This window comes from Hippoglossus stenolepis, chromosome 7 (assembly GCF_022539355.2).
Source record: "Hippoglossus stenolepis isolate QCI-W04-F060 chromosome 7, HSTE1.2, whole genome shotgun sequence".
NCBI lineage: Eukaryota > Metazoa > Chordata > Actinopteri > Pleuronectiformes > Pleuronectidae > Hippoglossus > Hippoglossus stenolepis.
In genome coordinates this window covers 17,852,989-17,880,903 of record NC_061489.1, presented here as the reverse complement: position 1 = coordinate 17,880,903, position 27,915 = coordinate 17,852,989, and the positions used below count along the sequence as shown (strand labels likewise).

Genomic DNA, 27,915 nt, shown 5'->3' with positions numbered 1-27,915 from the left:
CTTTGAATAGTTCGTGAAGAGCACCCCCTGGTGTCGCTGGGGCGTACCTGCAGCTCGCCTCCCTGGGTCCCGAGTGACGTTGAGTGTGTCACACAACACCGCAGCTCCGGGCCGGAGACGGATGCCTCCTCTCTCCTCTCTCCTCTATATTTGGATAAACAAGTTGTGCAGAGACTGTGGGATGGTCGTGGGAGCCTAACAGCGCACACACAGTGATGGCCTCGGTGAAGAAGGACAACAGGCTGACCGCCTCTCAGAGCTTCCTGTGCACCGGGTTCTCCGGGTTCTTCAGTAAGAGCGTCACCTCTCCCCTGGAGGTGGTGCGGGTCAAGAGCCAGGTGGGAACCTTCCACTGCAAGAGAGGGTTCTGCCAGAGCTTCCTCCTCATCTACCAGAACGAGGGGCTCCGGGGCTTCTGGAAGGGGAACCTCGCCTCCTGCCTCCGGCTCTTCCCTTACACCGCGGTCCACCTCTCCACCTACAAGAAGTGAGTTCACATCCACTGCTCCTCGGTCAGTCGGTTGTCACTTGGCCTCACTGGGTTAGTGATGGTGGTTATTAGCTGGTTAGTGATGGTGGTTATTAGCTGGTTAGTGATGGTGGTTATTAGCTGGTTAGTCGGTCTGGTCAGCTGATGTTGACTTGGTAAGTTTGTGCGCGCCGTGAAACAGAAGATGACACGTGTAACATTCAGTGGAAACATAACAAACAGACCCGGTGACTGTTTGTTGTTTGTTTGACGCGATGAAATAAACCAAACATTTTCGCTTTAAGTTGTTTATTTGATTTTCTGTGCAGCGAAACACGTACTTCCTGTTTTACTGCAAGAGGCGGGCGCGCTGGTGTTTTAGCCAATGAGGAGGGAGGATTCGCTCAGTCGATATTTAAATTTGTAGGGGGAGATTTTCCCCTGAGCTCGGTCTCGCAGGTAGTTTGTGTAGTATACAGGTTTTCATTAGGTCTGCAGCTTAGTACAACAATTACTCCAGTAATCAATTTATAACTAACAACTATTTTGATCGTTAATTACTGATTGATTAATTATTTTTTCTGACGTATAACAGACCATATAGTCTAAATCGAAAAATCATCAGCAGATCAGTCAGCTCTGCATCTTTATTGTATCATTAATTGATCTTGATTATAATTTTTGGGATTACCTCAATAGCAGTTTGTTCATTAACTATCATAGACTTGTTGCAAATATTTCCTGAATCCCAAGATGACATATTTAAATATATTACTTTGTCTAAATAACAGCCAAACCTAAACCAATTTTATGACGAGCAGCAAATTGGCTTTGCTGCTGATTTGTTGTTAAAATGACCATATGATTAATCAGCGGCTCTAGATTATATCTGTCTATTGACTAATTATGAATACCGACGAACTAATTGGTCGGTACTTATTTTGAAAATCAACTAATCCTGCTTTCAGCAAAAAACAAAGCGAAAAAGCTTTTCAAAGTGGATATTATTTTTGGTTTTCTTGGTATCAAATTTGAAATTTAAATTTGAACATCTAATACTTTGTGGTTCTTGACCATTTGCATGACACAAAGCTGAATGTAATGAATAAGGCAACCACCTTTTGACATTTAATCAAACAAACAATTACCTTAAAAATCAAGAAGCATATGAAATAGGATGACAATTCAATTTAGCATTAGTTGCAGGTTGTACATATGTATATACATGCACATATCCTGGATGTACATATCACTGCTGCCTGCAAGGCTAAACTCAGGGCGTACAGCTGCCTTATTCCTCCCCTGGGTTACTACAGGACAAAACATACATACCAGCAGCATGGCTGATAAGTAAATCTGCTGGTGTGTGAGGAACAATAATCCATCCATATATCATAAATACATTATCTGCTGTCTGTAGATATGAAGCTGCCACAGTGTGTATGTCTGTCCCAAGCCTCAGGACATGTGTTCATGTAAATACCGCCCCACCACAAACCTCTGTCCTGAACTGTACACTGTGTTCCAGGAAAGAAAGCCCCCCCCTCTGTGCCTTTGTCACAAGCATGATCACGTTACTCGTCTGCAGGTTCACAGACGTTTATAGTTTCATGGTTTTAAAAAGACATCAAAGCAACAGTAGAGGTGAAACAAATGAAGCTGTTCTCATTCTAATACAATTAAAGGTTATTTATTAAAAAGAAATTCAAATGAGACAAAAAACATGGAGATGATTAATAACATTGATAAACAAGGTTCTTATCAAAAACCCTGAAGCTGCAACAACAAAAATTATTATGTATCATTATTTCTATATTTTCTAATTTAATGAATCAATTACATATTCTGCAAACGTCTGAAATATTCAAATGAGTCTCCCAAAACCCAAAGGGATCTTTGTTATGTCTCTGCTACGGCTGCAACTAACAAATATATTCATTATTATTTTGTCTAACAATTATTTTACCGATTCATAATTTTGTCAGAAAATGATGAGGAATTCCTAAAATCACACATCTGAGAATCCATCACTGGTGAATGTTTGGCATTTTTGCTGATCGATTAACCGAAAGCTAAGACAGTTAAACTTAAGAAGCTGGAACCAGCACATGTCTGGTAATTAAGTTAAATGGTGGAATTTATTTAATTAATTTTACATTAAATGGCTAAAACATTTAATCTTGTTCTTGCATTAAACCAAAAGGTAAAAATGCGAGTGGTTCTTATTTAAAAAACAATGAGGTTACTTCACAGTGTAGTTGGAGACCAGCGGTGAATATGCACAGATAAATGAAAAAAAACAAAAATAATCACTGTTTGTATTGACTAATGAGGGAACCAGTCACTGTCTGATCAATGTATTCCCAGTAAATAAATGTGTCCTCCTCTGTGTGCAGGATAGTCCACCTTCACATGGACGAACTGGGCTTCATCTCTCAGTGGAGGGCCATATTAGCCGGGGGTCTGGCTGGTTTTGCTGCTGCTCTGGCCACGTACCCACTGGAGGTGGTGGAGACCAGGCTCATTGCTCAGAACTGCAGGCAGCCCACGTACATCGGCGTAATACACACCCTCTCAAAGATCTACAGGAGTGAGGGGCTTCTGGCTCTCTACAGGGGCTTTTCCCTCACGGTTTTAGGTGTGTATGCATATTCATACAGAGTCATTCATTCTCCATGAGTAGTTGACGTTAAGGTTTTTGAAGTAACTCTGGTTTTCATTTAGTGCATTTGTCAGTCATGCAGTTCTTGTTGCCTGAGAAAAATATTAAAAATCCATCTTAAAGCTTTTCTCTTCATCCTCTATGTTCCCCTCATTTGCTTTACACATTTCGTTAACGATTCATTTCACCGTATCTTTCACCAGGTGCATTTCCCTTCTCTATTGGATGCTACGCAGTCTACATGAACTTGGACAAGATCTGGCGGGAGCCTCCTTTTCGCTTCACTCCCCTCCAGAACTTCATCAATGGCTGTCTTGCAGCAGGAGTCTCTCAAACTCTCTCGTACCCGTTTGAAACGGTGAAAAGGAAAATGCAAGTAAGTTCACCAGAGCTCCTTTACTGCAGGTGGCCTGTGGGTTTTAGATGAACTCAAACAGAGACATTAAAATAAAACTGCAAAAGTAAAATGAATACAAGAATTTCAGGAATTAAAATTGGAAATAAGGAGACACAGAAATATGATAGTTATTATAATAGTCATTATACACATGGTTAACTCAAAGTTTAACTAAAAAATATTTGTTATAAGACATCTGAGATTCTCTACTTAACTGCAATCAACTGCATAGAGATGGGACTGGAAATCATTTGATAGATATTTCAATTAAATCAAATAATTCTCTTCTACTTGTCTATTTAATCCCCCTTATTTGTTAACTACATTATTGTTAACTGCATTAATTAAAATTCAATAACTAAGCTCAACAAGTTTTTAGTGCAGCAGGTCCATTTGATTTGTTGTATTACCACCTTTAGTCCATAGGGGGGCAGTGAAGTTCCCCTACTTGGTCACTCATCTTTTTTTGTTGAACATGGAAAGTTGTAATACTTTAACCACAATATTAAATGTTGTAGATTTTTCAGCTTTATCCTTAAATGAAATCAGTGTATGCAAATGTAATGTCAGGACATTTTCTGAATATGTTTTAAATCACCTTGGTCACATGACTGCTTCTTTAATGCCTGCTGCATGTTAGAAAGGACTAATGGGGAACAATGGTGCTGCAAAGGACAGAATTCTACTTCCGGTTTTATCGGCCTATTATTAGTAATCACAAGGTTCAACAGCAGCTGTGAATGTGTTCCGGGCCTGCACAAGCTACAGATAATTTCTCTAAAGATAGCCACCGACTATCAGACAGTGGTCAGCCTCAGAGTTGTCATCTTACAATAAAGAATATTGTTTCATTATCATTTAATTCAAGGATTCAGCTCTTATCTTGTCTTTAAAAGCCTAAAAGAGTTAAACGTTACAAGTCAGTTGGAGAATGGATGATAAGAAAACAGCTGAGGATGTTTACTGAAGCTCAGGGTAATGATTTAAGCTGAGTATTGTTTAACTAGCTCGATGCCTCCTCTACAAAAGAAGCTGTTTGAATAGTCTAATGCCATTAAGGCTGCCTCTTCCCTTTAGGAACCATGAAACTGCAAGTTGCATTCCTCCGTCACATGACAGTCAGCCTGCAGAGCTGTCAGTGTGGTTAACAAAAGAGGTCACTCTGTGACTCCTGTGAACTTTAACATACTTAAATATGTTAATATAATTATATTACGCAATGTTTTCTACCTTATTTACATATTTGATGTCAATCTCACTGAAATTTGAATAATCAGTAAATATTTTTATATTTTGCATTTTCTGGCCTTCACACAAAACACACTGTGGGGTTTTATATTTATATATTTTACATTTAAACAATTGATTCTGGTCATTGGCTCCTAAAAGTTGAAATGAGAAGTTGATAAAATCACTCCCAACAGAAAGATGGTCAAAGAGATCGTATTTCATATCTGATCACACGTCCTGTAGTAAACACAGATGGGTCATGCTTTCCTTGACCTCTCTGGTTATAACTTAAAAGACTCATTTTTGATTTATCTTTTAAAATGTCACTTTTATTCTCCTCTCAGGCGCAGAGTGCCCGTCTTCCACATTATGGTGGAGTTGACGTCCATTTCAACGGGATGATGGACTGTTTCATACAGGTGGTGAGAAACAAAGGCGTACTCTCATTGTGGAGCGGTCTCACTGCCAACATGATAAAGGTACATTTTCACTTATAGATTTGTCTTAAATGTTCATTATTTCAGCCCCCTCTATCATTCATTTAGCCACAGTACTGGTCCACTTCATCTTGGCACGAACAGCTATTAGGAACAGAAATAACTGCACGTGCTTAGCAACATGAGTTTCGTTATGACGTGGAAAGGATTGTAGCCTTTGCAAAAGGGTAAATGAGTAGGGGGGTGGAGCATGGAAAGCAATGTTCAGTGTGTAAGTCATAGCGGGAATATCACAAGGAAGGTGTAGCAGACTCTGTCTCTTGTACGGCGTGATCCACTCTCCTATTTCAGCTGCAATGTCATGATGGATGCAAGTTGTTTGACAGATGTAAGAAGTTGTCAGGGACATTTATAAACAGAATATCAATCTGAAGGAAAACAAAGCTTGTTTAAACACTAAGCAGAGTTTTATTCGTACACAAACCAGACCACAACCCTCCACTGTTCAAGGCTTTTATCACACGATCACATGATGGAGGTCACTGATCTCTATCTCACAACCGTGTTTTCCTTCATTCCCTCACAGATTGTTCCCTGTTTTGGCCTTCTGTATACCTGCTTTGAGTTGTGCAAGCAGGTTTGCCTTTACCGCAACGGGTACATCATCTCACCCCTGAGCTACCAGCTCGCACCGGGGGTCGACCAGAGCCTCGGGCCGTCCGAGCTGCAGGAGCTGAAGCGCTACCTGAGAAACAGGAACTTTGACTCAGGGGAGTCGTCTTTTTGAAACCGCTGGTGAAGATTTTTCCTGTGGAAAATATTGACTGCTGACCACACATGACCATCAAAATGAGTTATTTATCAGTCTGTGCTACTATAATAATTCACTGTATTGCATTTCCGGTTTACTGTCTTCATAAAAGCAAATAACATGTATTTACATGACTGTGTGTCCTGTCTGCTGTGGTCTACCTCTTTTTATTTTAACTTTTTTTGTCAATTAATTATTCCCTTATGTATTTCCATGACCTTTTTAACCAAATGTTATGTGCCTTGTGAGATAAAAACTATTTATTTTGGGGCATATTTCCATTATTGTCACATTAACTTCACATAATGCCATCGTTTGTGCACATAAGTTAAAATGCTATTCATGCTGTAAATTAAATTCTGAGCACTTTGACCTTTTGCTAATGTTGTATAATAAAATGAAAGATTATATTTTGTGAATGTAACAATGAATGTAAACTTTTGATAAATAAGAGTAGGACAAAAAACATACTTCGAACATTAAAGTTTTCCTTTTCATCCACTTTTTTTCATTTTTAACGTGTAAATATATGAAAGGCTTGATTATATAGATTATGTGTTAATAATCTCAGGTGAAGTTATAATTAACCTTCAGGCAGATAAAATGTCCTTTGTGCGTCGTTAAATACAGCTTAACTTTTGCAGGTTGCTCACAGATTAGCCTCTTTCCAAAGTTGTAAAGTAACTAAACCAATTTACTGAAGTACTTGAGTATTTCTGTTTTCTGCTTCTTAACACTTTCCCTCAATGTCATTTGCAGATTCAGATTGATAACACAACTAGAAATGCACTCAGAGCTCTTACCTCCACCAAAGCTCAACAGTCCTACACATTGTCCAGTTTTCATCTGCGTTTCTTTATAACACAAACAAAAACTACCAAGTGGATTACCATGACACTTGGTGGAAGGGTGTGGTAGTTGCCTGGGAAGAAAACATAAAATTTTAGTGTGGATCAGGATTTTTTGGGAGATAGATAATTCATTGACCTGAATGAAAAAGTAATCAGGCATGTTTAGAAGATCGATATCTATGAGTGAGTGTGGTTTGATTGAATTTAAGGGGAACGTCTGGGCAAAGGTATATTCTTGTTCAAATTAAACTTAACTTTATCATGTTACTCAGTGTCAGTGCTGTGTTGGGAAAAAGCTCCCAAAATGACATTTTAAGTTAAATGTTTTTATTTTATATTGTACGTAAAGCACTTTGAGCTGCATTTCTTGTATTAATAGTGCTATAAAAATTAAGTTTATTATTATTATTATTATTATTAAAATGTGAAGGCTGGATCTGTGAGCTGATTGGATCTCCTGCTGCTTCACACTGTGGGAAAGTGATTGACAACCACAGGACACTAACAGATGGGGTGACCTTTACCCACCATGATGTCCCAGGCCTCATCTGCCTTGGTCTGACCTCTGACTTGACCTTGAGCCAGTGAATCCCACCTCCAAAACTTTATCAATCAAAACTTTGTCCTCTGAGTTCTGCTGAGATGTGATTCAATCTGAATGTCTCACTAACTTTTATCCCACATTGTTAAACTTCCCTTCATGTTGCACAGACAAGGTTTGCTCCTGCTGTGCCTCCAGTGCTGAGGAGGGGGGTTCGGCACCAAATCTGGCCCCGCGTCTGACCAATGAGGAGCCAGAGTCGTAGTTCACGGTTTTTCTCGCGCTCAGTCTCCTTAAATCCCCTGACCTCACGATTGCACTCTGCCATTTCTACTACGCCGGCAAAGCATCACCACCCACAGACCGAGCTCCGAGGACGCACGGCGCCTGATAACACCTGAAGATGAATGAAACAGCCGTTTCCTTCGCCAAGGACTTCCTGGCTGGTGGTATCGCCGCCGCCATCTCCAAAACAGCTGTAGCGCCCATCGAGAGAGTCAAGCTTCTCCTGCAGGTGAGTTTCTCCACGACGTCCTGTGCGCGCACCTGGCACCCCGCGGGAACTTTAAACAGTCATATGTGTGAATTGAACCTTAAACTGGTCATGTGGGTTCTTGCAGAGCTATTTGTAAAGCATGCATGGAGCACCTAACCAGATGCATTGATTTATTGTGGCAATTTATTTTAAAGATGCTGCGTTTAAAGGAAAGGAAGGCGTCCCTAACCCTATAAATAATAGTAATAAGAGCAGATCTGTCACAGATTGGTGCAGGCACACATGAGGAATGAGCTGAATCCATGCGCATCAGGCTGCAGACCAAACCCAGTGTCTTCTGTGTAATGGGTAGATTTCACCCTCCTCTGTGTGCTAGTGGTGTTCAAAGCTGATGATCCACCATGACAGGTGTGTAGTTTGGCCTGACCACAAACAGTTAAGGTCAGTGCAAGGTTTGTGTCATGGCTGCTGCTGCTGCAGTGCTAGGCCTGGACTCAGGAGGAGGAGGAGGAGGAGGGGCTGTGATTTGTTAATTGAATGCTGTGAGGAGTTGTACTCTGGCACATGGATGCTAATGTGTCTGTCAGCCAGATGCATGAGAAACCTGGGACTTTGTGTTCTCATTGATTTTATGTTTGATGGGTGAAAAGTAGATGCAGATTCACAAAGTGCAGTTTTTCCATGTTACATCCATCCTTCTTCATTGTTCCTTCTCTTATTCACCTGAGTCTCTCTGGTCTGATTACAGGTTCAACATGCCAGCAGACAGATTGCGGTTGACCAGCAGTACAAGGGCATCATTGACTGCGTCGTCCGTATCCCCAAAGAGCAGGGCTTCATCTCGTATTGGAGGGGGAACCTGGCCAACGTCATCCGATACTTCCCCACCCAGGCCCTCAACTTTGCTTTCAAGGACAAGTACAAGAATGTCTTCCTCGATGGCGTGGACAAGCACAAGCAGTTCTGGAGATACTTCGCGGGCAACCTGGCGTCGGGCGGTGCAGCTGGAGCCACGTCCCTCTGTTTCGTCTACCCCCTCGACTTCGCCAGAACACGCTTGGCCGCCGATGTTGGCAAAGTCGGACAGGAGCGCGAGTTCAAAGGTCTGGGCGACTGCTTGGTGAAGATCTCCAAGTCTGACGGCATCAAGGGTCTGTATCAGGGCTTCAATGTCTCAGTACAAGGCATCATCATCTACAGGGCTGCTTACTTTGGCGTCTACGACACAGCCAAGGGTGAGTTTTCATTATCAGACGCTGCAAAGCTCGATGTCTCTGTTCTCAGGGCACTTCCTGACCTTTGTGACTCAGATTAACCTTCCTGGTTGACATTCCTCTTGCAGGCATGCTTCCAGATCCCAAGAACACACACATTTTTGTCAGCTGGATGATCGCTCAGTCTGTGACTGCTGTCGCCGGTCTTGTATCCTACCCCTTCGACACCGTCCGTCGTCGTATGATGATGCAGTCTGGACGCAAAGGAGGTAAAAACACAAAATATAAAAAAAATCGAACTACGATTTTGCTCCTGTTTTACTAAAACAAATTTTTGACATCTTTGTAATTCTTTTTTTTCCCCTCAGCCGACATCATGTACAGCGGAACCATCGACTGCTGGAAGAAGATCTCGCGTGACGAGGGCGGCAAGGCCTTCTTCAAGGGAGCGCTGTCTAATGTGCTCAGAGGCATGGGCGGCGCCTTTGTGCTCGTCTTATACGATGAGCTCAAGAAAGTCATCTAAGTTGTCTTTGTATGTGCACTGTTCTTGTTGTGAAGTTTAACTGTAACATATGTACATTTGGAAGGACTTAAATACATCGCTATATTTATAGGGACCAGCTAGTATTTTCTGCTAGTTGTACCTGGGGAATCTGTCATGCACTGTTTTCTTGGCCCGTGCTATTTCTTGTTATTTTTTTCGACCTCACCTGAATATCAGTCCCTGAACACGGGAACCTTGAGGGGAAAAAAGAGAAATAAAGGAAACTACTGAGTGAATCTCCTGCCTGGTTTTGAAATTAATACCATGTATGAAGGGTACCATTACAGACGGAGTGTGACTGAGTGACCTGACAGCGCCGTGGTGCTTCAGGAAAACGTCTGGCAGCCTCGTGTGAAATGGAAGCTGCAGGTTGTATTTGGGGGGAAGCCAAAATCAGCCGAGACAGTTGACCTGTTGAAAATATAACAACCAAGACATGCTTGCAGAAAAGTGACGCACAGGAAGTCTGGAGCTCAACTAATCTATTTTACATGCACTGATATTTCAGTATTTGTACTGCAAAGAAGCGACCAGGATTACCTGTAGGGACATGGATTATTCCAACGTCTCTAAATATACTTCTATCCTCTGCCAAGCCTCGTCTCACTACAACTTTTGCGAATGAGAAGTTTGAGCTGTTTTACCATTAACCAGCGAAACCCTCATTTCCCTTATGATCCACATTCTAAATATCTCAGATGGCAGGAAACAGGATTACACAGTCATAGTTCAGTTTAGGTTAATGTGTATTTTAAGACGTGTCAGATTGAATTCCTCCTGACATTTGATCTTACCGGCTATAAAGTAGCACATGATTGTAGCGGGGACAGAACGGGACATTGTGCACTTGTTTGGCCTCTGAAACCAGAGTGTGTACCGTCCTCTGACGCGTCTTTATCCACATGCTGTGTCTCTAAATACAGGACGTTCACAGCAGATGTTTAAATTGTGTCAAATGTGCGATTTCAGTATCTGAAGTGTAAAGATTAGTTTGAATTTTAAGTGTTTGGACTCAACATTGATATTCCAGCTGCATACTGTCACTTTGTATTATGAGCTGCAGACGGGCTGTGAGGTCACGGGCCACTGGGCAGCTTTAATCAGTTTTCATTGACTAATCAAAGAGCTGCTGCTGCCTGGGAACCTTATCTCTCCATTTCTGGATAAAAAAAGGAATAAGGCCAGTGTTTCAATTAAAAATCTGTTTGACATGTGCGATCTGAAATTCTTATTTGCGATAAAGTTCTCCATGACCCAGGTTACAGACTAATGACAGTGCAGAGACGTTCTCAGTGAAAAGCTGCAGGCCATTCAAATATCTCAGAAATCCTCCACGAGTATATTAAGTCAGTGTATCTGTAATTAGTCTTTCTGGAAGAGTGATCACATAATTAGAGTCTGTAAGAATTGTGTTATATTAGGTTTTAAAATATCAGTCAAGATTTGAACGATTATGCTTCTCTCAAAGTTCATCGGGAGTTTAGTTCCGTCACTGGAGATGTTTCTCTTTTTGGATCTTGTGAAACGCCCTCAAACCAAAAAACAAGCAGCCAAAATCATGTCAGTGATGTCACAAATGTGCTGCTCAGGGTTTTTATTGTAGAATTTTAATAACATTTCCTCTCTCTTCAGTCACTTTCTTATCACAGAGTGAGATTAATGTGGTCATCATGTGAACTTAAGGAGCCAAGTGAATGTGGACATAATCGCTGTGCCTCGGACACTTGACCCAGACTGTTCTTGAATGGAGGACAGTCTCATTTTAGCAACACTATCAGATTACACGATTTACTCAGCTGGAAACCGTCTGATCTTCTTCTCAGTGAATAACAACATCTTGGACGTGACCTCTGACCCCAGGAAATCAGTTTTAATACTACTTTGACCACTCTGTCTCCAATCTCCGCTCTCAGCAGGCGGTGTAGTTCTTCCTCCACTCAGCCTTCCTTCTCCACAGCTGCCCCATCACAACTCTGCTAGGGATTAGTGAATTTGGAGCAACGGGGAGCACAGCCTTTTACGCACCGTCTGTCTCTGTGGCTGTAGATACAGTACGCCGAGCCTCCAAGAGATCACATCAACGAGTCAGACGAGTCCAGTCGACACATTTTTCAGCGCCATAAACTTTGTTTATTTTGCCAGAATGCAGTTTCTGACTAAATGTGTGCTTTACTTCAGTGATGTTTACATTTACAAACAAAAGCTGCAGTCTGTGCAGTTTTAAAGTGTTTATGTTTAAAAGTAAATGAGTCACCAATTTCCATATGGGAACCTCGTGACAAGAATAAAAAGTGTCCAACACACACTGACAAAAGGACAAACATGCCCTGAGGTCAGGGAGAGTTTTACTGTCGAATCAACATGTTGAAAAACTTTCAAATGGTGTTCAATAATTGTTTCAACGCTTTTGCTGAGCAAGAGTTTCCGTAACATAACATTTTACAACACTGCAAATAAAAGCACCTGCTGTAATTCCTGTGTGTTATGAGGTGGAGGTGCTGTGGCCCAGTGGAGGCACATTAGATCCTTGGGTTGGTGCTACAGGACGGGCAAAGACACATTTGCTTAGTCCCTAGTCCACAGCAACGGCAACATTTTTAATTCTATGATTAGCTGTGAGCAGGAGACTGCAACGACACCATAGTTGGGAACTTCCCAACGAAGCTTCATACTACTAACTGGAGCTGGTTTTAATTTTATTTCATAAACTGTTTTGCATTATATTTAATAGGATCACATATAAAATCTCAATCTGTTGTGTAACTCAACAGGAAAATATCCCCCTCTGAATTGTAGCGGAGTACAATAAATTAGAATGAAATGTAAATACTCATGTCAAGTATTTGGCACCTCAAATACTGGAGCCCACGTAAGTTCAGTACTCGAGTTGTAGTCACATTCCACCCGTGGCTGTTGGCAGATGATAAACAGAGTGAGTACCCACATGCAGGTCTGGGATCAGTGAAGCTTCCTTTCACCCTGGTGTCAATAAAGACTCCTGTCAGACAAGCTGTTGCGTAACGTCAGCTGCTAGACTGAGTTACATTACAACTCCACCGGGAATGACCTCAGTGCTTTGGAGAAAAAAACAGACGCTTAGATACTGTTCACTGATAAACACTTTAAACATTCATATAACTACTCACATTATATTCTGTTATAAATCACATATTGAGTGATAATCTGTTGCTTATAAATGTTAAATAGAGGAGCATAAATGATGCAATACAATTTTTAATTGTCAGAAAATCCCAGCACGCCTTCCTATATTATACACTTGTACCTGTACCATAGTTTATTATCTTATATTCATGTTTACCTTTATATCTGCTATATGACTCATTAGTTTTTAAAACCCTTCTGGTGAATCTTGAAGTCATGATGTTGAAAGCACAGGATCTGTGCATGAAGTCTGATTCATCTGCAGTTGTTCACATTGTTTGTCAAAAATCTCCCTCTGAAGGGGTACTGCCTAATTTCATTGTGACTGGGGCAAAGTCATATTTACCACCATCTTCTGAATATAAGAAACTAACGAGAGCAACACTGTATTGGGCTAAACTGGGAACAAACACTCGTGTCCTGGGGAAGGAGTCACATGACTTGTCAAACACAGGTGTAACATATGTGGATTGGTTTGATTGACAGGTTTAAAGGGGAAGTCTGGCAATGACCTATCACAGACACACTGATTCTAAAAAGAGATGCTGTGGTTTGACTTTTTAAATTTACTGTGAGAACAACAACTGAATTCTGTTCACTAAAAATGTTCTGTGACGGAGGTGGAATCGGGATTTAGACAACATCGGCTATGAAACAATAAAATCACACCCGTCAACGTTCAAGTGCATCTGTACATGAAAGACAATGAAATGACAGTGGCAGCTGCAGATGAATTACAGTTAATCCACAGACTCTATATCTGCATTGGGAGAATCCACTGACTCAAAGCTGGTTTCTAATTGGAAGCTTGTGTCCTCAGGCATCAATATCATATCCAATTATTGCTTTGCCTATTAAAAGATTAATCTTGCAGTGTAAATAATACATTCCTAACACATAAATTCATCATTTTCTCTTTTCCACAGGGATATTTATTGACAGAGGTCTGCAATTGTCCTTCTGTGCTGTGTGTTGAATTCACGCTCAAATGTAAATAATAGGCCTTGTTATATTAAACTGTATATTTTACCTGTGTTTTGATTGATAATCTGTTATTCTCAAATCAAATTCTGTCATCATATTACTGGGCCTCCAGTTCTGTTCTGTTTTTAATTGAAGAACAGTGTCAGCGCCACCTTGTGGCATTTAAGTGGCCACTGCTTTTATTCAAACAAAACATGACAATAGATTTTTAAGCAAATAAACAATTATTATGAATAATTAAAATAATAATACAAATATTACTTCTACTACTACTACTACTACTACTACTAATAATAATAATAATAATAATAATAATAATAATAATGTTGAAGATGTCATGATGATAAAATCACAGCAGTTGTGTTTTTGTGACTCATACTGACGGAGGGAAAACTAGTATAAGTCTTTCCTGGACAATGTCAAACTTGATGCATTTTATTCAAGACTTGAAAATTGCAAGTTCTTTACTTGAGTATTTTCATTTTATGATACTTTAAACCTCTACTACACTATCATATTTTAGAAGGAACTATTGTACTATTGTACTTTTTACTACAGAACATTTATACATATTTAATTGTAACTATTTCATTTCCAGATTTTGATTTCCTTTGTAAACCTAATTATACAATTTGTTTTTAACTTTTGTCACTTTTTTTATTTTGCTATACAGACAGACAGACAGATAGATAGATAGATAGATGGATAGATGGATAGATAGATAGATAGATAGATAGATAGATAGATAGATAGATAGATAGATAGATAGATAGATAGATAAATAGAAAGATGTCAGGTAAAGCTGTAGCCTATAGATGGCATCCTGATACAATCAACAGCAGACACGCGGGACTGGCTCCAGCCAATCACAGCTCTGCTTTTCCACCACTTCGGTAAACTTCAGCTTTTTTCCGCTTTGTGGAAACAGCGTCTCCTTCTCCTTCCTCTCCCCGGTGTTAGAGGAGATGCACGCGGGCAAACTATGTGCAGCGCGGCCGGGCAGGGAGTGAGAGGAAGAGGAAGAGGAAGAGTAAGAGTAAGAGTAAGAGGACATCTCCTGTAGCTGCAGAGGAGGACGAGGAAGAAGAAGAAGAAGATGTATATATGGCGCCTGTCCATCGCTGTAACCCTCGGCCTGCTGTGGTACTTCTCCGACTGTGGCCGCTCTCTCAGCCACTATGTCCTGTGTTTCCTCTTCTGCTTCTCCTCGCCGTGGCTGCTGGGGAGCAGCGGGCGAGAGAGCAGCACCCAAACTGAGGAGGACCCCGAGGAGAACCCCCTGCAGGTACGTGACCAGGCCCGAGCGAGGCCCCCCGCTTGTTTTTGTTCAGTGGCAGGAGTTTGTGTTGGAGCTCTTTGACGAGCTCTTTCGCATGATCCGAACTGTGTCACGGTTTAATGTGAGCCTGAGATACATGTGTGGATCATTCACCACTTGAAACATCCGGTCTCGTGTCGATAAGTTCGATCAAATGGTCAAATATTGGCAAGTGCAGTTGTTATGTCCTCATTAAAGTCAATACATCAATCCAGCTCCTCATTTACACGCCATGTTAAACAAACACTTGTGTTGTGAGTTTACGGAAATTAGACAAATACTGAGGATTAATCTCTTATAGCCAGAGGTGCTTTAGTTTCGCTTGTGCAGAAACCTGAAAAACAGGTCTCTCTCACCCCAGTGTGACCTGAGGTTCAGCACTAAATGAACTGTGACCCTGCTGCATATTATTCATACTTCCCTGTTTCCCAGGAAGGTGTTGATGAAGACTTGTTGGATGGAGGAAGCAGCGAGCAGACCCAGCTGCTGGAGTCTCAGTATACACATGTGAAGAGGTCTTTAAGACGAGGTGAGGCGTGTTTTTAACATTCAAATAGATCATGTGCTTTTTTTTTTAAGTGGTGTACAAACATCGGGCCCTGCAGGTTAGAAAGTGAAGAGTGACGTGAAAAACTTTCTGTTCGTGGCCTCAGGGTCCTTTTTGTCGTCAGCACATTTCACTGTGTTTTCACTCAACACAGTTGAAAAGGACCGTTTTTTGAATAGACACAGCTGCAGCCACAGCTCATGTTACACGAGGAGGGGCTTTGGGGAAAGTAGAAAAAATATGAAACACAGCCTCGAGAGACGGGATGTGTGAGGCTACAGTATGAAGTGTTAAACAGGAAACAAGATCTGCTCTTTTTTTTTCTATGCAAGTTGTCTTTGCTTTGCACTTTTTGGTTCGGAGATTAAGATCCATGTCACAGCTCTGAATGAATCTCTTTAAGAGTGATATTTCCCTTCTGTCTGTATTCAGATTAGTTAAAGTTAACGTCATGTCTTTGAAAACCACAGAAAAGCTGTTGAACTAAGAAAGGTAGAATAATCTTTACATGCATGATATACATTTTTCAGCACAATCTCAGCTATAATTCAAACCTAATTTTAATACAATTACAGCAATTCATGGTTGAACAAACATTACTTCTTTTAAACAGACAAATACAGAAGAGACATGCAAGATATACAGTAAAACTATAATACAGTCTGCTTCCCTATTCAATTATTCTTTTTCAAATTGGTTATGTGCCGTTTTCATTTCATTTCAATAGAATGCAAATAAAATACTGACTGTAATTACTGAAATACAGCAAATATTCACATATATAAGTGAATATAAATGTTTAAAAATATCTTTCAAGCTAAGTTTTAAGTACACATCAGCACTTTCAGCTGTTTTTTTGTTTCTGCATGATTTCTAAAGAAACTCTTTCTAAAACAAACTCCCCCGAGGGACTTTATCCTCTCAACAACAAATTCTCACGCTCCGAGAACTCTTCTTATAATTAATGAATAATTCCCACAGGATTTAATGACGTAACGAGGCTGACAAATATAGATTTATAGGGGGTGTGATGTCTATGCAAATGTTAGGAAATAAAAAAGTAAAAACTTTTCGATATCAATTGAATGCCACTGTATCAGCTTACACATCCATCTATGTTTATAAAGAAAAACAATTGGCTATGATTCCTTGAATGTCGTTATCAAACCCTTTCAAAGAAATGTAATTGAGTTTTGATGTTTTACAGCTTAACCATAAACGTTACTATAAATAACTATAAATACAAAGAAAACACAAGTACAGTCAAAGAAAAAGAACTTGAGTTAAGAAAATATAAACATATTTTTATGTAAACATAAATACACATACTTTTTGCATTGTTTATCCTGTAAAAGACAATTCTTCATATCTCTACACCTCAGCAAACAAACGCTGATGTTTCTGTGAAAGGCTCATATCGGCTGATGTTTATCATTTTTTTATCGGCCAAACGATAAATTGGTTGGGCTCTAATCAGAAGTAAAAGATGAGGATTTGGAGTCTTTCAGTTTGATGGTGATCATGCTAATTGGGTGTTAATTAGAATTTCCTTGCTGACTGACTGACTGACTCTGTGTCTGCTCTCCTCAGTGTTTGAGTGCGTCTACGCTCAGCTGGTCCTGCCCTGGTACGTCGTTCCCGAGCCTCCCGAGCACCAGCCTCTGCACCAGGTGCTCAGCAGGGAATTTGACTACGTAATCGACCGCATCATTGAGAGAGCAAAGGACTTCGATATCTGCCAGGTGGTGGTGGGATCCATTCGTATTCTGACCCAGCACTTGCACAATGTGAAGCAGTCTGACAGGTGGGACTTTACACCTACTCTCTTTTTAAATGGCTCTTTGTCATTCCGTGCCGGTGCTGCTTCACTTACTCTTTGCACTCAGTAATGTGCCTGAACTCTATAAAGGCCTCAATATTTTTTTTATCGTCTATGAATAATTTACCAAACCTTTACTGGATCATACCTGTCATGATGCCCTAATGGTATTTCCTTTGCTAAATGGTGTTTGAACAGTAATATGTCACTTTAGATTTAAGATTCACATCAAGTGATAACAGTTGTGAGGTGATAAACAGCTACAATCTCGTTTAGCACTTCCACTTCACTTTTACTTCTTTTTATTTCCTCTTCTGTGTGTTCTGTTCTCTCAGGGAGCTCCTGTTCAGCTCCCCAGCAGAGGAGGTCGCAGTTCTTCGAGAGCTTTCCGACGCTCTTGTGCGCAACCTTTTCACAAAGTCTTTCTGTGGCCAAGAAGTCAACCGCTGTACCTTAAATGAGATTGTGGCCTTAAAGGGTAGGAAAGCATTAAATTATCTCTTTTGCAGGCGCGTAGTCTTACATAAGGTGATAAGCCTCCCATGATGACTTACCCAAGTGAGAATTGTATGTAATCCTGTATTGTCAGTGGCATTGTGGAGCTTAGGACAGGAATTTGGGGTATATAAAAAGAAAGCTCCCTCCGCAGTGATCTGCCAGTTCCCTTCAGGGTTTCATCTTTTTTTTTAGTAACAGATAAAATGTTTTATCTTGTGGGAGCCTTGCCGTGCAGTAGGTTTTAGCAATTATACATGTGGCTCAGTTACTATAAGTGATTTCTTTCAGCTGTAGTTAAAAAAATAATCTGCACGTCCAGACTGCTTTCCATTTTAATGACTTGAAACAGCTCATTTCTGACAACAGGGTTTGGTTTAGCGACTGAGTGTTTGCAGTAAATTTGCATAGTTTGCAACGTTGCACATGGTTTCACTAATACAGTAAAATGCATAATTCTCCTTTAACCTAAAATTTGGATTTCACATATTAGTTACAGTTATTGAACTTTATAATGTATCAAAGACATTGGATCACATAAATTAATATTAGTACTTATTTAAAAATCCATTAAGCCTTTTAAATCCAAAAGAATAACTAATGTGCTAGATTTAGTTTGACATTTTGGGAAATACTCATTAAATTATAAAAATCTCTGGAATTGTTGTTACTTCCTTATTGTCGTGGAACCTTTTCAGACCTGGGATCAACGTCCGTCCTGAGTTATCCAATCACAAGTGGTCACATGATCGGTTAACTTGTGGAAATCCCTTCTCTCGGCCAAGAACGTCTTTAACCTTAACCCTCCATAAAATCACAACTTGTCAGCTGAAGCATGAGAATATTTGGAAAACCTTAAGACTATTCCCTTTAAAATGTTTACGACAGACTTTTCAGACGTATGAAGACGTTTCAAAAACATGAGTCATTACAATCGTGATAATCTAAACAAACAGTGTCAGAAGGATTTAGCGTGTTGGCTGTTTTCCCCAGGGTTTGGCCTGTTGGTGACATGGATGTCCGACCCAGACAACCTGAACCAGCTGGTGCTGAGCCAACTCGACAGAGCGACCCCCAAAGGCTCCGTGGAGGATCTGTGTGGGTCAGACCCGGAACAAGCCTCTCTGGCTTCGCAGGAGAGCAAAGACGAGGGCGAGGCCAGAGAAGTGTGAGTGGCTGTAATCTTTTTCGCACCCTGCCGACACAACACAGTCGCAGTGAGCCTCGGAGCTGTAATCATATCGGACGCCTCCTGTGTTAGATGTTGGATCTGATGGGTTTTGTCTGATGGGTGTTTTTTGGTTTTCTAGGGACTCGGAGGGAGCGGAGATTTCAACTGGCACCAGGGTCAAGAGCAAAAGGAAAGGTGTGTTTTTAGTTTCAACACAAAACTTATTCAGTTCAAGCCTCTCCGATACAGTACATATGATTTTAAACAGTTATTTTTCCCTGAAGGATAATGTAGACTACAAAGGCAGATGGCTGTAAAGTCGTTTGTGGGTGTTTGGAGAATAGACGACCGTGCTTGTATAACATCTCGTACAATGGTTTGATAAACAGCAATGTGACATTATGATTTTCTTCACCAGCCTGCATTTCAATGCCTAATTAGTCCCCCGCTCCTTCTGTTTATTGGTCCAGATAGGTAATTACACAAACAGCAAGCTGAATGCCAAATAATTCCTTAGCTGTTTTCAAGCGCAGCTCCTTTCTCTTTGTATTGACAACAATCCAACAGTGATGATGACTGAATAAGAGGGATTATGCCGTGATAATGAACCATCTGATATGATAAATGTGCATATTCTCTCTTATGGCCCAGTCGTAAATTCTGAAAAAAAACATAATAATTTGTCATTATCCGTGGGAATTATGCATCTCTGCAGGGACATTTATTGATTGTTAGGCCATCACGTAAAGCATTCCACTGAAAGTTTGATTACAAATCATGTTTACAGTTCTTACACATCCAATTAAGTGTGAATTATATCCTGTGAATAGTTTCCTCGCAGCATTAAGTTTATGCATTTTTGCAGCTGAAGTGTTGATTAGGTCAGGACCAAGGTCGAGGTATAATTTATTGTTATTCACTCCATGAATAACACTCAGGACATGGGGGGAAGAAAATGTCCCTTTTATAATGACAGTGAACACAATAAAGAAAACTGGTACTAAAGATAGTAATCAAATCAAATATTAATGAGAAACTGTGGAATTGTCTGTGACAGGGTTTCCATCTAAAACTCAATTATCTGAATTTTAGGCCTTGAAACGTTTTTTATAGGATAAAATATTACATTCCAGTTCTTAATTATGTTGATGTTCATTTAACGCTACTTCTGTCGCACTTAAAATTCATATTTCATAGATGTGTTTTGGAGCAATACAAGGTTTATGTGTCATGTCTACAGACAGCCTGGTCAGAATGTATCTCGGTACACTCAACTTGCTTGTGGATACCTATCGTCTCTGCCTGTAGTTTGAGACATAGCACCGAGGGTTATTCTCTGCTAGGCTACTTCACCTTTTCTTCAATAATTAGGAAGTGTAAGTAATTCTGGGATTTCCTTAATATCTGTCATACCTGAAGTAGGTCTTCAATTTTAAGTCATAAATATAACTTGTTGAAATCTGCAGAAACCCTGTGTGACTTTCACTCTTTAATGTCCAGCCAACAAGCTGAAGGAAGGATGGTCAAAATTTGTGGACAAGATGAAGTCCAAGAAGGCCAAGAAGAAGAAGATGAAAATGATGGAGCAGGACCTGATGTTGCGGATCATGGCGATCCAGGAAAACGGGCCCAACGAGGACGATGCCAGCAGCAGGGAGGGCTCCATTTACAGCCAGCAGGACTCTGACAGGGTGAGGCAGCCGCAGATAACACAACACATTAAACTGATGCTGACGACTTGTGAAACATGACATATTGTCGCTTTTTGGCCAAAACATTAGGAGGACAGCGATCTGGAGAACTACTTGACAACAGTGCAAGAGGACATGATGGAATTCAAGCTGTCGTATGAGATGTGGCGCGTTGGCCGCTGGGCTGTCAGCATCCCTCATGTGAGATATAAATACCACTGACAGTGTGGAATGTTCTGCAGGCCTGTAAAAGCTTGTCCTTGTACGGTTTGTTAATGTTTGAGCTGCAGTTTGAGCACGAGTGAACCGTGTTGCAGGTCGACCTGGAGGATGAGGAGCTGACCTTCACCGTTCACCTGGAGGAGAACAACAGCCCGGAGAACCTGCAGTGGGACATCAGGAAGTCTTACATGGATGTGATTTATTTTCGCAACAGATGGCAGGTAAACGCAAATACTGGTTTAGTGTTTTTTATTGTCTGCTTTTAACCGAATTACCTGCGATAGAAACTCACTTTATTAGGTATATCTGCTTTAAAATAACACAAAGCAATACAACAGCAGTGTAATAAACCTGTATATCTCTGAGGGGATGTTAAATAACACGCCTCTCTGTATAATTCAGTACAGTTCAACAGCATCACAAACCACATCCTCCAAAATTATAACACATTCAACACCTCGCTCAAACAGTTTCATCAAAAAAACTCCACATTATCACCGTCATGAACACAGGATTTTTTGAAGTATTGTCGAATTCGACTGCATCAGTTTAGGATCCAATAATAAAGTGGCAGCTCAATGTAGAGTCTGCACACTGTAAACAGATCAAAACTAATTGAAAACAGGATTCATGTCTGTAATATGAAATGAAAAACCACACAAAAAATCAGTAACATGCTTAATTACACCCTATTATGGCCTTGTTTTGAACCACTGACTTGAATCACTGAATTGATGCCCATGTTGGAAGCTTGAAAACCAAAATCTCCCAATACACACGGGAGTTGATGCCAAACTATTGACATCATTGAAACTGTCAGAACAATGCGGTGGTACTTCCCAAGAACCAGAGGAGCAGCTTGTTGTTTGAGAAAACTGCTCAGCCCATGTTTGCTGCAAAGCTTTTCCAGCAGTTTTTCTACTGTTCAAGGTTGTTGCAGAAATGTCAGATGTAAATGACATGTATTTGTGATTGATATTTATTTTATGGACGACATTTACAGAAAAAGACGCCACACACAGCGAAGAATCTGAACTTGCACACGCAACAATCCAATGGCTCGATTGTTGTGGGGTAAATTGTTGGGTGCTGTTGTGAAAACATCAGTGTGTGGCGAACTAAGCGTTTTATTCTGAGATGCTGGTTCTAGTGTGACATCTTTGAATATCGTGTATATGACCTTTTTAAAAGAGGATTTTCCAGAAATGGACTGTGTATTTTGGATTAGTCAGGATTTTCTCAGTTGTATTTACTTCTCTATGTATTCAGTCTGAGCCTGAGGGAAGCACTGCTGTGTAAACAAAATACAACTTTTGTTCGACAAGTCTGGGATTCAGCTTTTTGCTCTTCTCAGGACTCGACCACCCTGCCCTCAATCCTGGAACTGGAGGAGTCGGCTGTGAGCGATGAGGTTATAGAAGAAGCTCGAGTATCAGTGGAGCACTTTCTACAGGTGGAAAAAAAAAACTATCTTAGATGTGTTGACAGGATAATCGCTTAAAAATGCTTTATGGTTCAACTTTTTGTTTTCTTTTCCAGGAGTTGGTCTCAGATAATATGATCGGTCACACGCAACCAGTTTTTCAGTTCCTCTGCCCGCTTGACAAACTGCTGAATGAAGAGGAACACTATGAAGGCGTGTGGGGCCTCCTCAGCGGCTTGGCCTACTTCCTAACACCAGGGCAAGAGGAGGAAGAGGTAAACTTTCCCATGTTCTGCTTTTCTTCATTCTGACATTAACCGATCACTCTAGTGTATTTCAACCTAGGACTTTAGCTAAAGCTCTTACCATTTATAGGAAGATTGTACTCCACTAGTTAACTGCTGAAATATGGCAGCACTGTTACAAACCCATAAGCAGTCAGATTATCAGACAGGTTGTAAACAAGTGAAAATGATTGCTCCAACTTTCTGTTAACATCAGTCACAGCTTGAATTCCAACCTCCTCGCTCATCTTTAACAGGAACCTCACATATGAAGAACAGATTATCCGAGTCAGATGCTTTCACAGCAACAGGAAAATGTCTGGAACATTTAGGCGAGGGGTGGAGCAGCAGGAGGCGCCAGCATTAGTCCGTGTCACCAAAAGTGCTTGAATCTTCGAAGTCTTTACATTATAAGGGAAAAAGTTACAGAAAATGTCCGGAACTTACTCGGACATTTGTGTTCTTACATACAGCCCCTCCAGAAAGGTTCAGGAAAATGTCTGGACATCTGTGCATGTCTGAAAGCAGCTTACAAATATTTCAGTTTCCTCACTTTAGGTTTTATATCAGAATAAATTGGTCTAGGTTATAAGACTTAACCAGATTCAGTTTTTTAAATCTGTCTGATCCCATCAACACTTGTGTTTCTCTCCTCACTGGAAGTCAGTTGTTGCACCGTGTTCCTTGAGCTCAGCAATCACTTATGATTGATGCGATCAATTGGCCATCACTAATCGATATCAATACGCAAGGGCCAAAGCTTTATAGAATTAGTAGTAAGGACATTTTTAACTTTATTCCTAACATTCTAGTTTATGTTCATGGGATGTGTCGGGTTTGTCACTGGTTAAACAACCTTTTAGTAAAAACGCACACATTAAATACATTAAAAACATTCAATTTCACATACTACTAAACGCTTATACAGGAGGAGCAGCCATTAATCAACAGGAAAGATATTTTGGCAGCAGCAATTGAAGGTGGAAACTGAGACAGTCCAAATGAGCTCATCAAAATTCTGCTTCTCAAACGATAGAGAAAAGCTCGTCCATAAACTTTGGAGGTTTGGTTAAAACTGAAAACTGCCGAAGTGGAGATATCATTGCTCTTAACCTCTGCTATGAGTCAAACTACTAAAACATTGGATCCTATATTTATCACATGACTACTTGATATTATTACACCCTCACTGCATGATAAATGTTCATAACTCCTCACCCCCTGTTAATAAAACGAGGCTCTCTGCTATAAATGTTGTCTCGAGCTGAAACTGTGATAACTGACACCTCAGAGACTGTAGAAAACTTATTTTAGATGCTTTATATTTCCACCCATAATGAGTTAACTGAACATAAAAATCTGTGCACTATACCTTTTTAAAAATGTGACACTAAACGGATATATGGATTTGTTTATCTGCTGGTGTCTGCCACGCTGCACCACAGAGGCCACAGGGTCAGCAGTCACTAACTATGTTTTCCTCTGCAGACCTCCAGCCCTCAGACAGAAACCCCGAAAGAAATCATAATGCCATCGCCGCTCCCAGAATCCACATCTCCGCCATCAGAAAACCCTGGTGCCTCTACACAGAGTGACACCGATGTTCCCAGTGCTAGTCTCCCTTCTATCCTTATCTCTGACTGGGATCCTCCTGCAGAACCACAAGAGGAGGCAGAAGCAGAAACACAAACGCCCTCTGCTGTTAACTCAGAGCCTTCGAGTAATGACGGTTCCCAGGACAAAACGGAGGACTGTGAAAACCCCCTCACCTTCCACTTTAAAACCATCATCAGAGGACTGAGCCGATCCAGGTCACAAGAGTCTCTGGCCTCAAGGAGAATGAGCAGTGAGGACGAGCCGCCCGATTCAGCCGGCTCGCCACACTGCAGCCAGGATCGAAGCTCGCAGGGGGACAGCGCAGAGGGTCCGTCTTGGCTCAATTTCAGCGCACGGTCAACTAAAAAGGACAAAATATGTTTCAGGACTTTAAACGGAGCGAGCAAAGCCAAAGGGAAGGAGCAGGGCACGTTGCCAAGAGGGGAGGACTCGGAGGGTCCGAGGAGCCAAGTCAACTGGGAGCAGCTGGAGGCGACCAAAGCCATGTTTGATCTGCTGAAGGAAATTTCTGGTTTGTTTATCTTTTTTTTAAAAACTCAGATGGTTCTGTAATCAGCAGTAAGAGCTTTGAGTTCATATCAGTGTTTTTTTTTCTTTTTTATTCTTTAGTCATTTACTGTGTCACTTACTACTTCGCAGTATAACAAGCAAACTAACCTGCAGAGACACGATGCTTGTCTGAGACGGCTAATCCTTTACAGGGATCGTGAATCTGTCTCCATTAATCATCTGGTATTTTGTAAGGTGAAAGTTTGTTTTGTTTTGATTCGTCTCTGGGTCGGTGCTTGCAGGAGCTTGTGAGGAGCTCAGATAATCCATAATTGAAACCTGGCGGCCAAACAACGCTACATTCAGCTAAATAAAAGATTAGATAGACTGATAGACAATGAGCAAATATCATTGTAATGATGAGTCATTTTAATGTAATTCATTATAAGGTTTGGATTTGTATTTTCAGATCATGTTTGAACTGTGTTAGAATTTAAAAACAACACTGTGTCGACAAACACAGATAAGCATTCACTCTGGTGAATTAATCTTAGGAGGCTGCAAACATGAAAATCCAAGCAGCTGCAGTAAGATTTAGGGAATTAAATCATTGCCAGTCACTCAAAAGAATTAACAAATCAAGTCAATTATACGTAGACAGGGATTTAAGTTCTTTGTCAACCTGGCAGATTCCAGCGAGGCGCTGTATGAGATCAGTGAGGATCTGAAGGCGGGGAAGATGAACTAACCAGACTCCTGGTTCTGAAAAGAGACGAGGAAAAAACATGAGAGGGAATAATGGCAACAGCTTTTTAAATATTCAGCTTCATGATAAAAAATGTTTTCTATGTTTTGAAGTTATTGGATAGATAAAGACATTTTTGTTTTTTACAACTGGAGGTTTCAGTTCTCTTTCAAGTTTCAAAGTGGAATAAAATGTATTTATTTCGCTAACACCTCTTATGTCTTTGCAGGAAACTCCATCCTCATAAACATATTTGATGCTATTCTGAAACCTGTCATGCCCATCCTGAAAAAGTGAGTCCATTGCGAAACACCTTTCCACACTTGACATGTTTGTGTGTTTATGAGCGTGACTTATGATTCTGAGCTGTACGTTTTTTCCCGATCAGGAAAGTGAACTCTTTCTTAAACAAGATGAACCCAACAGAGGAGCAGATGGCCGCTTACATCGACGCTCTGCGAGACAAACAGTGGCCTGATTCTCAACCAGCAGCGCCTCCTCCCCCCCCTCGCACGGAGGAGGAGAAAACCAAGAGCAGGGAGCGAGCTAGTGACCTCATCAATGCCAAATGTAGGTCGACACTTCACAGCTCTTTAAAAAGTCAGTATCCTGTTATTGTTCATGTGATATTAAATGTTTGTGTCCTCCTCTCTGTAGATTCAAACTATCTCATTCTGAAGAAAACGGACATGGAGTCCGTCTTTAATATTTTCCAGGACAGGGAAGAAAACAAAAAACTGGTTTATGTGAGTATTGTTTGTATCTCATTTTAAGATTGTATTTAATATAACATCATTTCTTTTAATTTTAATTTTGTCACCCTCTCTCTTTTTTTATACAGATGCTTATATCATTCCTATTCAGGGAATTTTTCCCCAGTGAACATTCCCTAAATGTGAGCGCTGCTGCCTTACTGAAAGTGACCAACTCTACCAGCTGATCTGTGGAACATTTGTTATGGTACTTTTAAGGCATTTTATAATCGCAAATAATTTATTAAATATTTTAACATGACTTAAAATATTGGAGACCTATTTTTCTGAACTTTACCTCAAACATACTGTGAATTTTTGTTCAATTTTTTTTTATTTTGGTATCCCAGCTTTGCATATTTAACTTTTGGTGTAAAACTCAGGAGGAAAATAAAGTACATTTCACATTAAGTTTGAATTTCACCCCCTCACGTTTTAATGACAAAGAATTTGAGTGTTTCTAACATATTTTGTCACTTTGAGCACGGCTTTATGGTGAGTGTTTGTATACTGGAGGATTTGACCTACAGTTCTTTTTGAAATAGAAAATCTCATCATTACAATTCATATAAATCTATCAAAACATGGATGGTACGACTATCAAGTGAAGTAATGTTTATGTAAAAAAACTTGAATTGATTCCAAATAAAATATTTGAATAAATTCAACCTTTTCTGTTTGATTTTTGGCTTTGTGAGTTTTTATTTGAGAGTTTAGACCCTGTGCAGGATTTGTTTTAATAAATATATAACTATACTGTGAAATTAGATCATTTGCTGTTGATACCAGTTTATTTGCTCTTAAGTAATATTTGAGTAGACGATATTACAGATGAGTAAAACAAGTTAATCCACCTGAAGATATCTTGTACGTGTGAGATGTATTCAAATAATTAATAAAAGCACTAGATTAAAAAGCTTTGGTATCGTGCAGCCACCTTCATATTTACCTCCACCAAGGAGGTTTTGTTTTCAACCCTGTCCATTTGTTTGTTTGTTTGTTTGTTCACTTGCAAACAATATTACACAAAACCTACTGGATCGATTTCCATGCAACTTGGCAGAAGGATGCTGTATGGTTCAGGGAAGAATCCATTAAATTTGGGTGCAGATCCAAGTCTTTTTTCTTTACTGTCTTTCATGTAGTGAGATGTTATTCAACATTGTCTATGATTTTCAAGACAATAATCGATGGATCTAAATGAAAAATACCAGACGTACATAAGGGACTAATATCTATGAGTGCGGGCCTTGGTAAAGCTTGATTGAATTTGCTGTTAGTTCCCACTGGAATAAACTGCAATTAATTTGACTCACAGGAGAAAACAAACATTTGTCAGTCCTGAACCATGTCCAACAAATGTTTATGTTTGTCAAAATTATGTTGTTTCAGATTAAGTGTGAGCAATTCAACATATTTTTATCAGAAAAAAATAATTCAATCAACAACTCTGTCCATGCTTCTATGACCTTTTTAATAGAAATTCTGTCTCTAATGCTCATTTCATTATGTAACAGAATTAATTACAGGATTATTCTGGT

The 27,915-nt window shown here is 40.2% G+C and overlaps 3 protein-coding genes across 3 annotated transcripts; all 3 read left to right on the top strand.

Moving 5' to 3' along the window:
- Nucleotides 1-52: 52 nt before the first annotated feature.
- On the top strand, nt 53-6,507 carry slc25a43 (solute carrier family 25 member 43). The gene is made up of 5 exons (XM_035162333.2): nt 53-487; nt 2,866-3,107; nt 3,335-3,507; nt 5,103-5,237; nt 5,782-6,507. The coding sequence occupies exons 1-5, from the start codon at nt 216-218 to the stop codon at nt 5,980-5,982; spliced, it is 1,023 nt and encodes a 340-aa protein (XP_035018224.1). The 5' UTR covers nt 53-215; the 3' UTR covers nt 5,983-6,507.
- Nucleotides 6,508-7,711: 1,204 nt separating this feature from the next.
- On the top strand, nt 7,712-9,891 carry slc25a5 (solute carrier family 25 member 5). Its single transcript, XM_035161856.1, has 4 exons — nt 7,712-7,912; nt 8,643-9,129; nt 9,237-9,377; nt 9,477-9,891. The coding sequence occupies exons 1-4, from the start codon at nt 7,802-7,804 to the stop codon at nt 9,632-9,634; spliced, it is 897 nt and encodes a 298-aa protein (XP_035017747.1). The 5' UTR covers nt 7,712-7,801; the 3' UTR covers nt 9,635-9,891.
- A 4,787-nt stretch (nt 9,892-14,678) lies between these two features.
- On the top strand, nt 14,679-27,037 carry si:rp71-46j2.7. Its single transcript, XM_035162134.2, has 16 exons — nt 14,679-15,086; nt 15,552-15,648; nt 17,257-17,470; nt 17,821-17,963; nt 18,974-19,148; nt 19,291-19,346; nt 20,652-20,842; nt 20,933-21,043; nt 21,160-21,285; nt 22,419-22,517; nt 22,604-22,762; nt 24,260-24,899; nt 25,852-25,915; nt 26,011-26,192; nt 26,280-26,368; nt 26,464-27,037. The coding sequence occupies exons 1-16, from the start codon at nt 14,898-14,900 to the stop codon at nt 26,560-26,562; spliced, it is 2,634 nt and encodes an 877-aa protein (XP_035018025.1). The 5' UTR covers nt 14,679-14,897; the 3' UTR covers nt 26,563-27,037.
- The last annotated feature ends 878 nt before the right edge of the window (nt 27,038-27,915 follow it).

What these genes read in the sequence shown, in the direction of transcription:
- slc25a43 (XM_035162333.2), top strand. Translation starts at nt 216, where the DNA reads ATGGCCTCGGTGAAGAAGGACAACAGGCTGACCGCCTCTCAGAGCTTC. An exon ending in CACCTCTCCACCTACAAGAA is followed by an intron (nt 488 to 2,865) that starts GTGAGTTCACAT and finishes CTCTGTGTGCAG; the next exon opens with GATAGTCCACCTTCACATGG. An exon ending in TCACTGCCAACATGATAAAG is followed by an intron (nt 5,238 to 5,781) that starts GTACATTTTCAC and finishes ATTCCCTCACAG; the next exon opens with ATTGTTCCCTGTTTTGGCCT.
- slc25a5 (XM_035161856.1), top strand. Translation starts at nt 7,802, where the DNA reads ATGAATGAAACAGCCGTTTCCTTCGCCAAGGACTTCCTGGCTGGTGGT. An exon ending in CGTCTACGACACAGCCAAGG is followed by an intron (nt 9,130 to 9,236) that starts GTGAGTTTTCAT and finishes TTCCTCTTGCAG; the next exon opens with GCATGCTTCCAGATCCCAAG. An exon ending in GCAGTCTGGACGCAAAGGAG is followed by an intron (nt 9,378 to 9,476) that starts GTAAAAACACAA and finishes TTTTCCCCTCAG; the next exon opens with CCGACATCATGTACAGCGGA.
- si:rp71-46j2.7 (XM_035162134.2), top strand. Translation starts at nt 14,898, where the DNA reads ATGTATATATGGCGCCTGTCCATCGCTGTAACCCTCGGCCTGCTGTGG. An exon ending in AATGTGAAGCAGTCTGACAG is followed by an intron (nt 17,471 to 17,820) that starts GTGGGACTTTAC and finishes CTGTTCTCTCAG; the next exon opens with GGAGCTCCTGTTCAGCTCCC. An exon ending in GAGGGCGAGGCCAGAGAAGT is followed by an intron (nt 19,149 to 19,290) that starts GTGAGTGGCTGT and finishes TTGGTTTTCTAG; the next exon opens with GGACTCGGAGGGAGCGGAGA.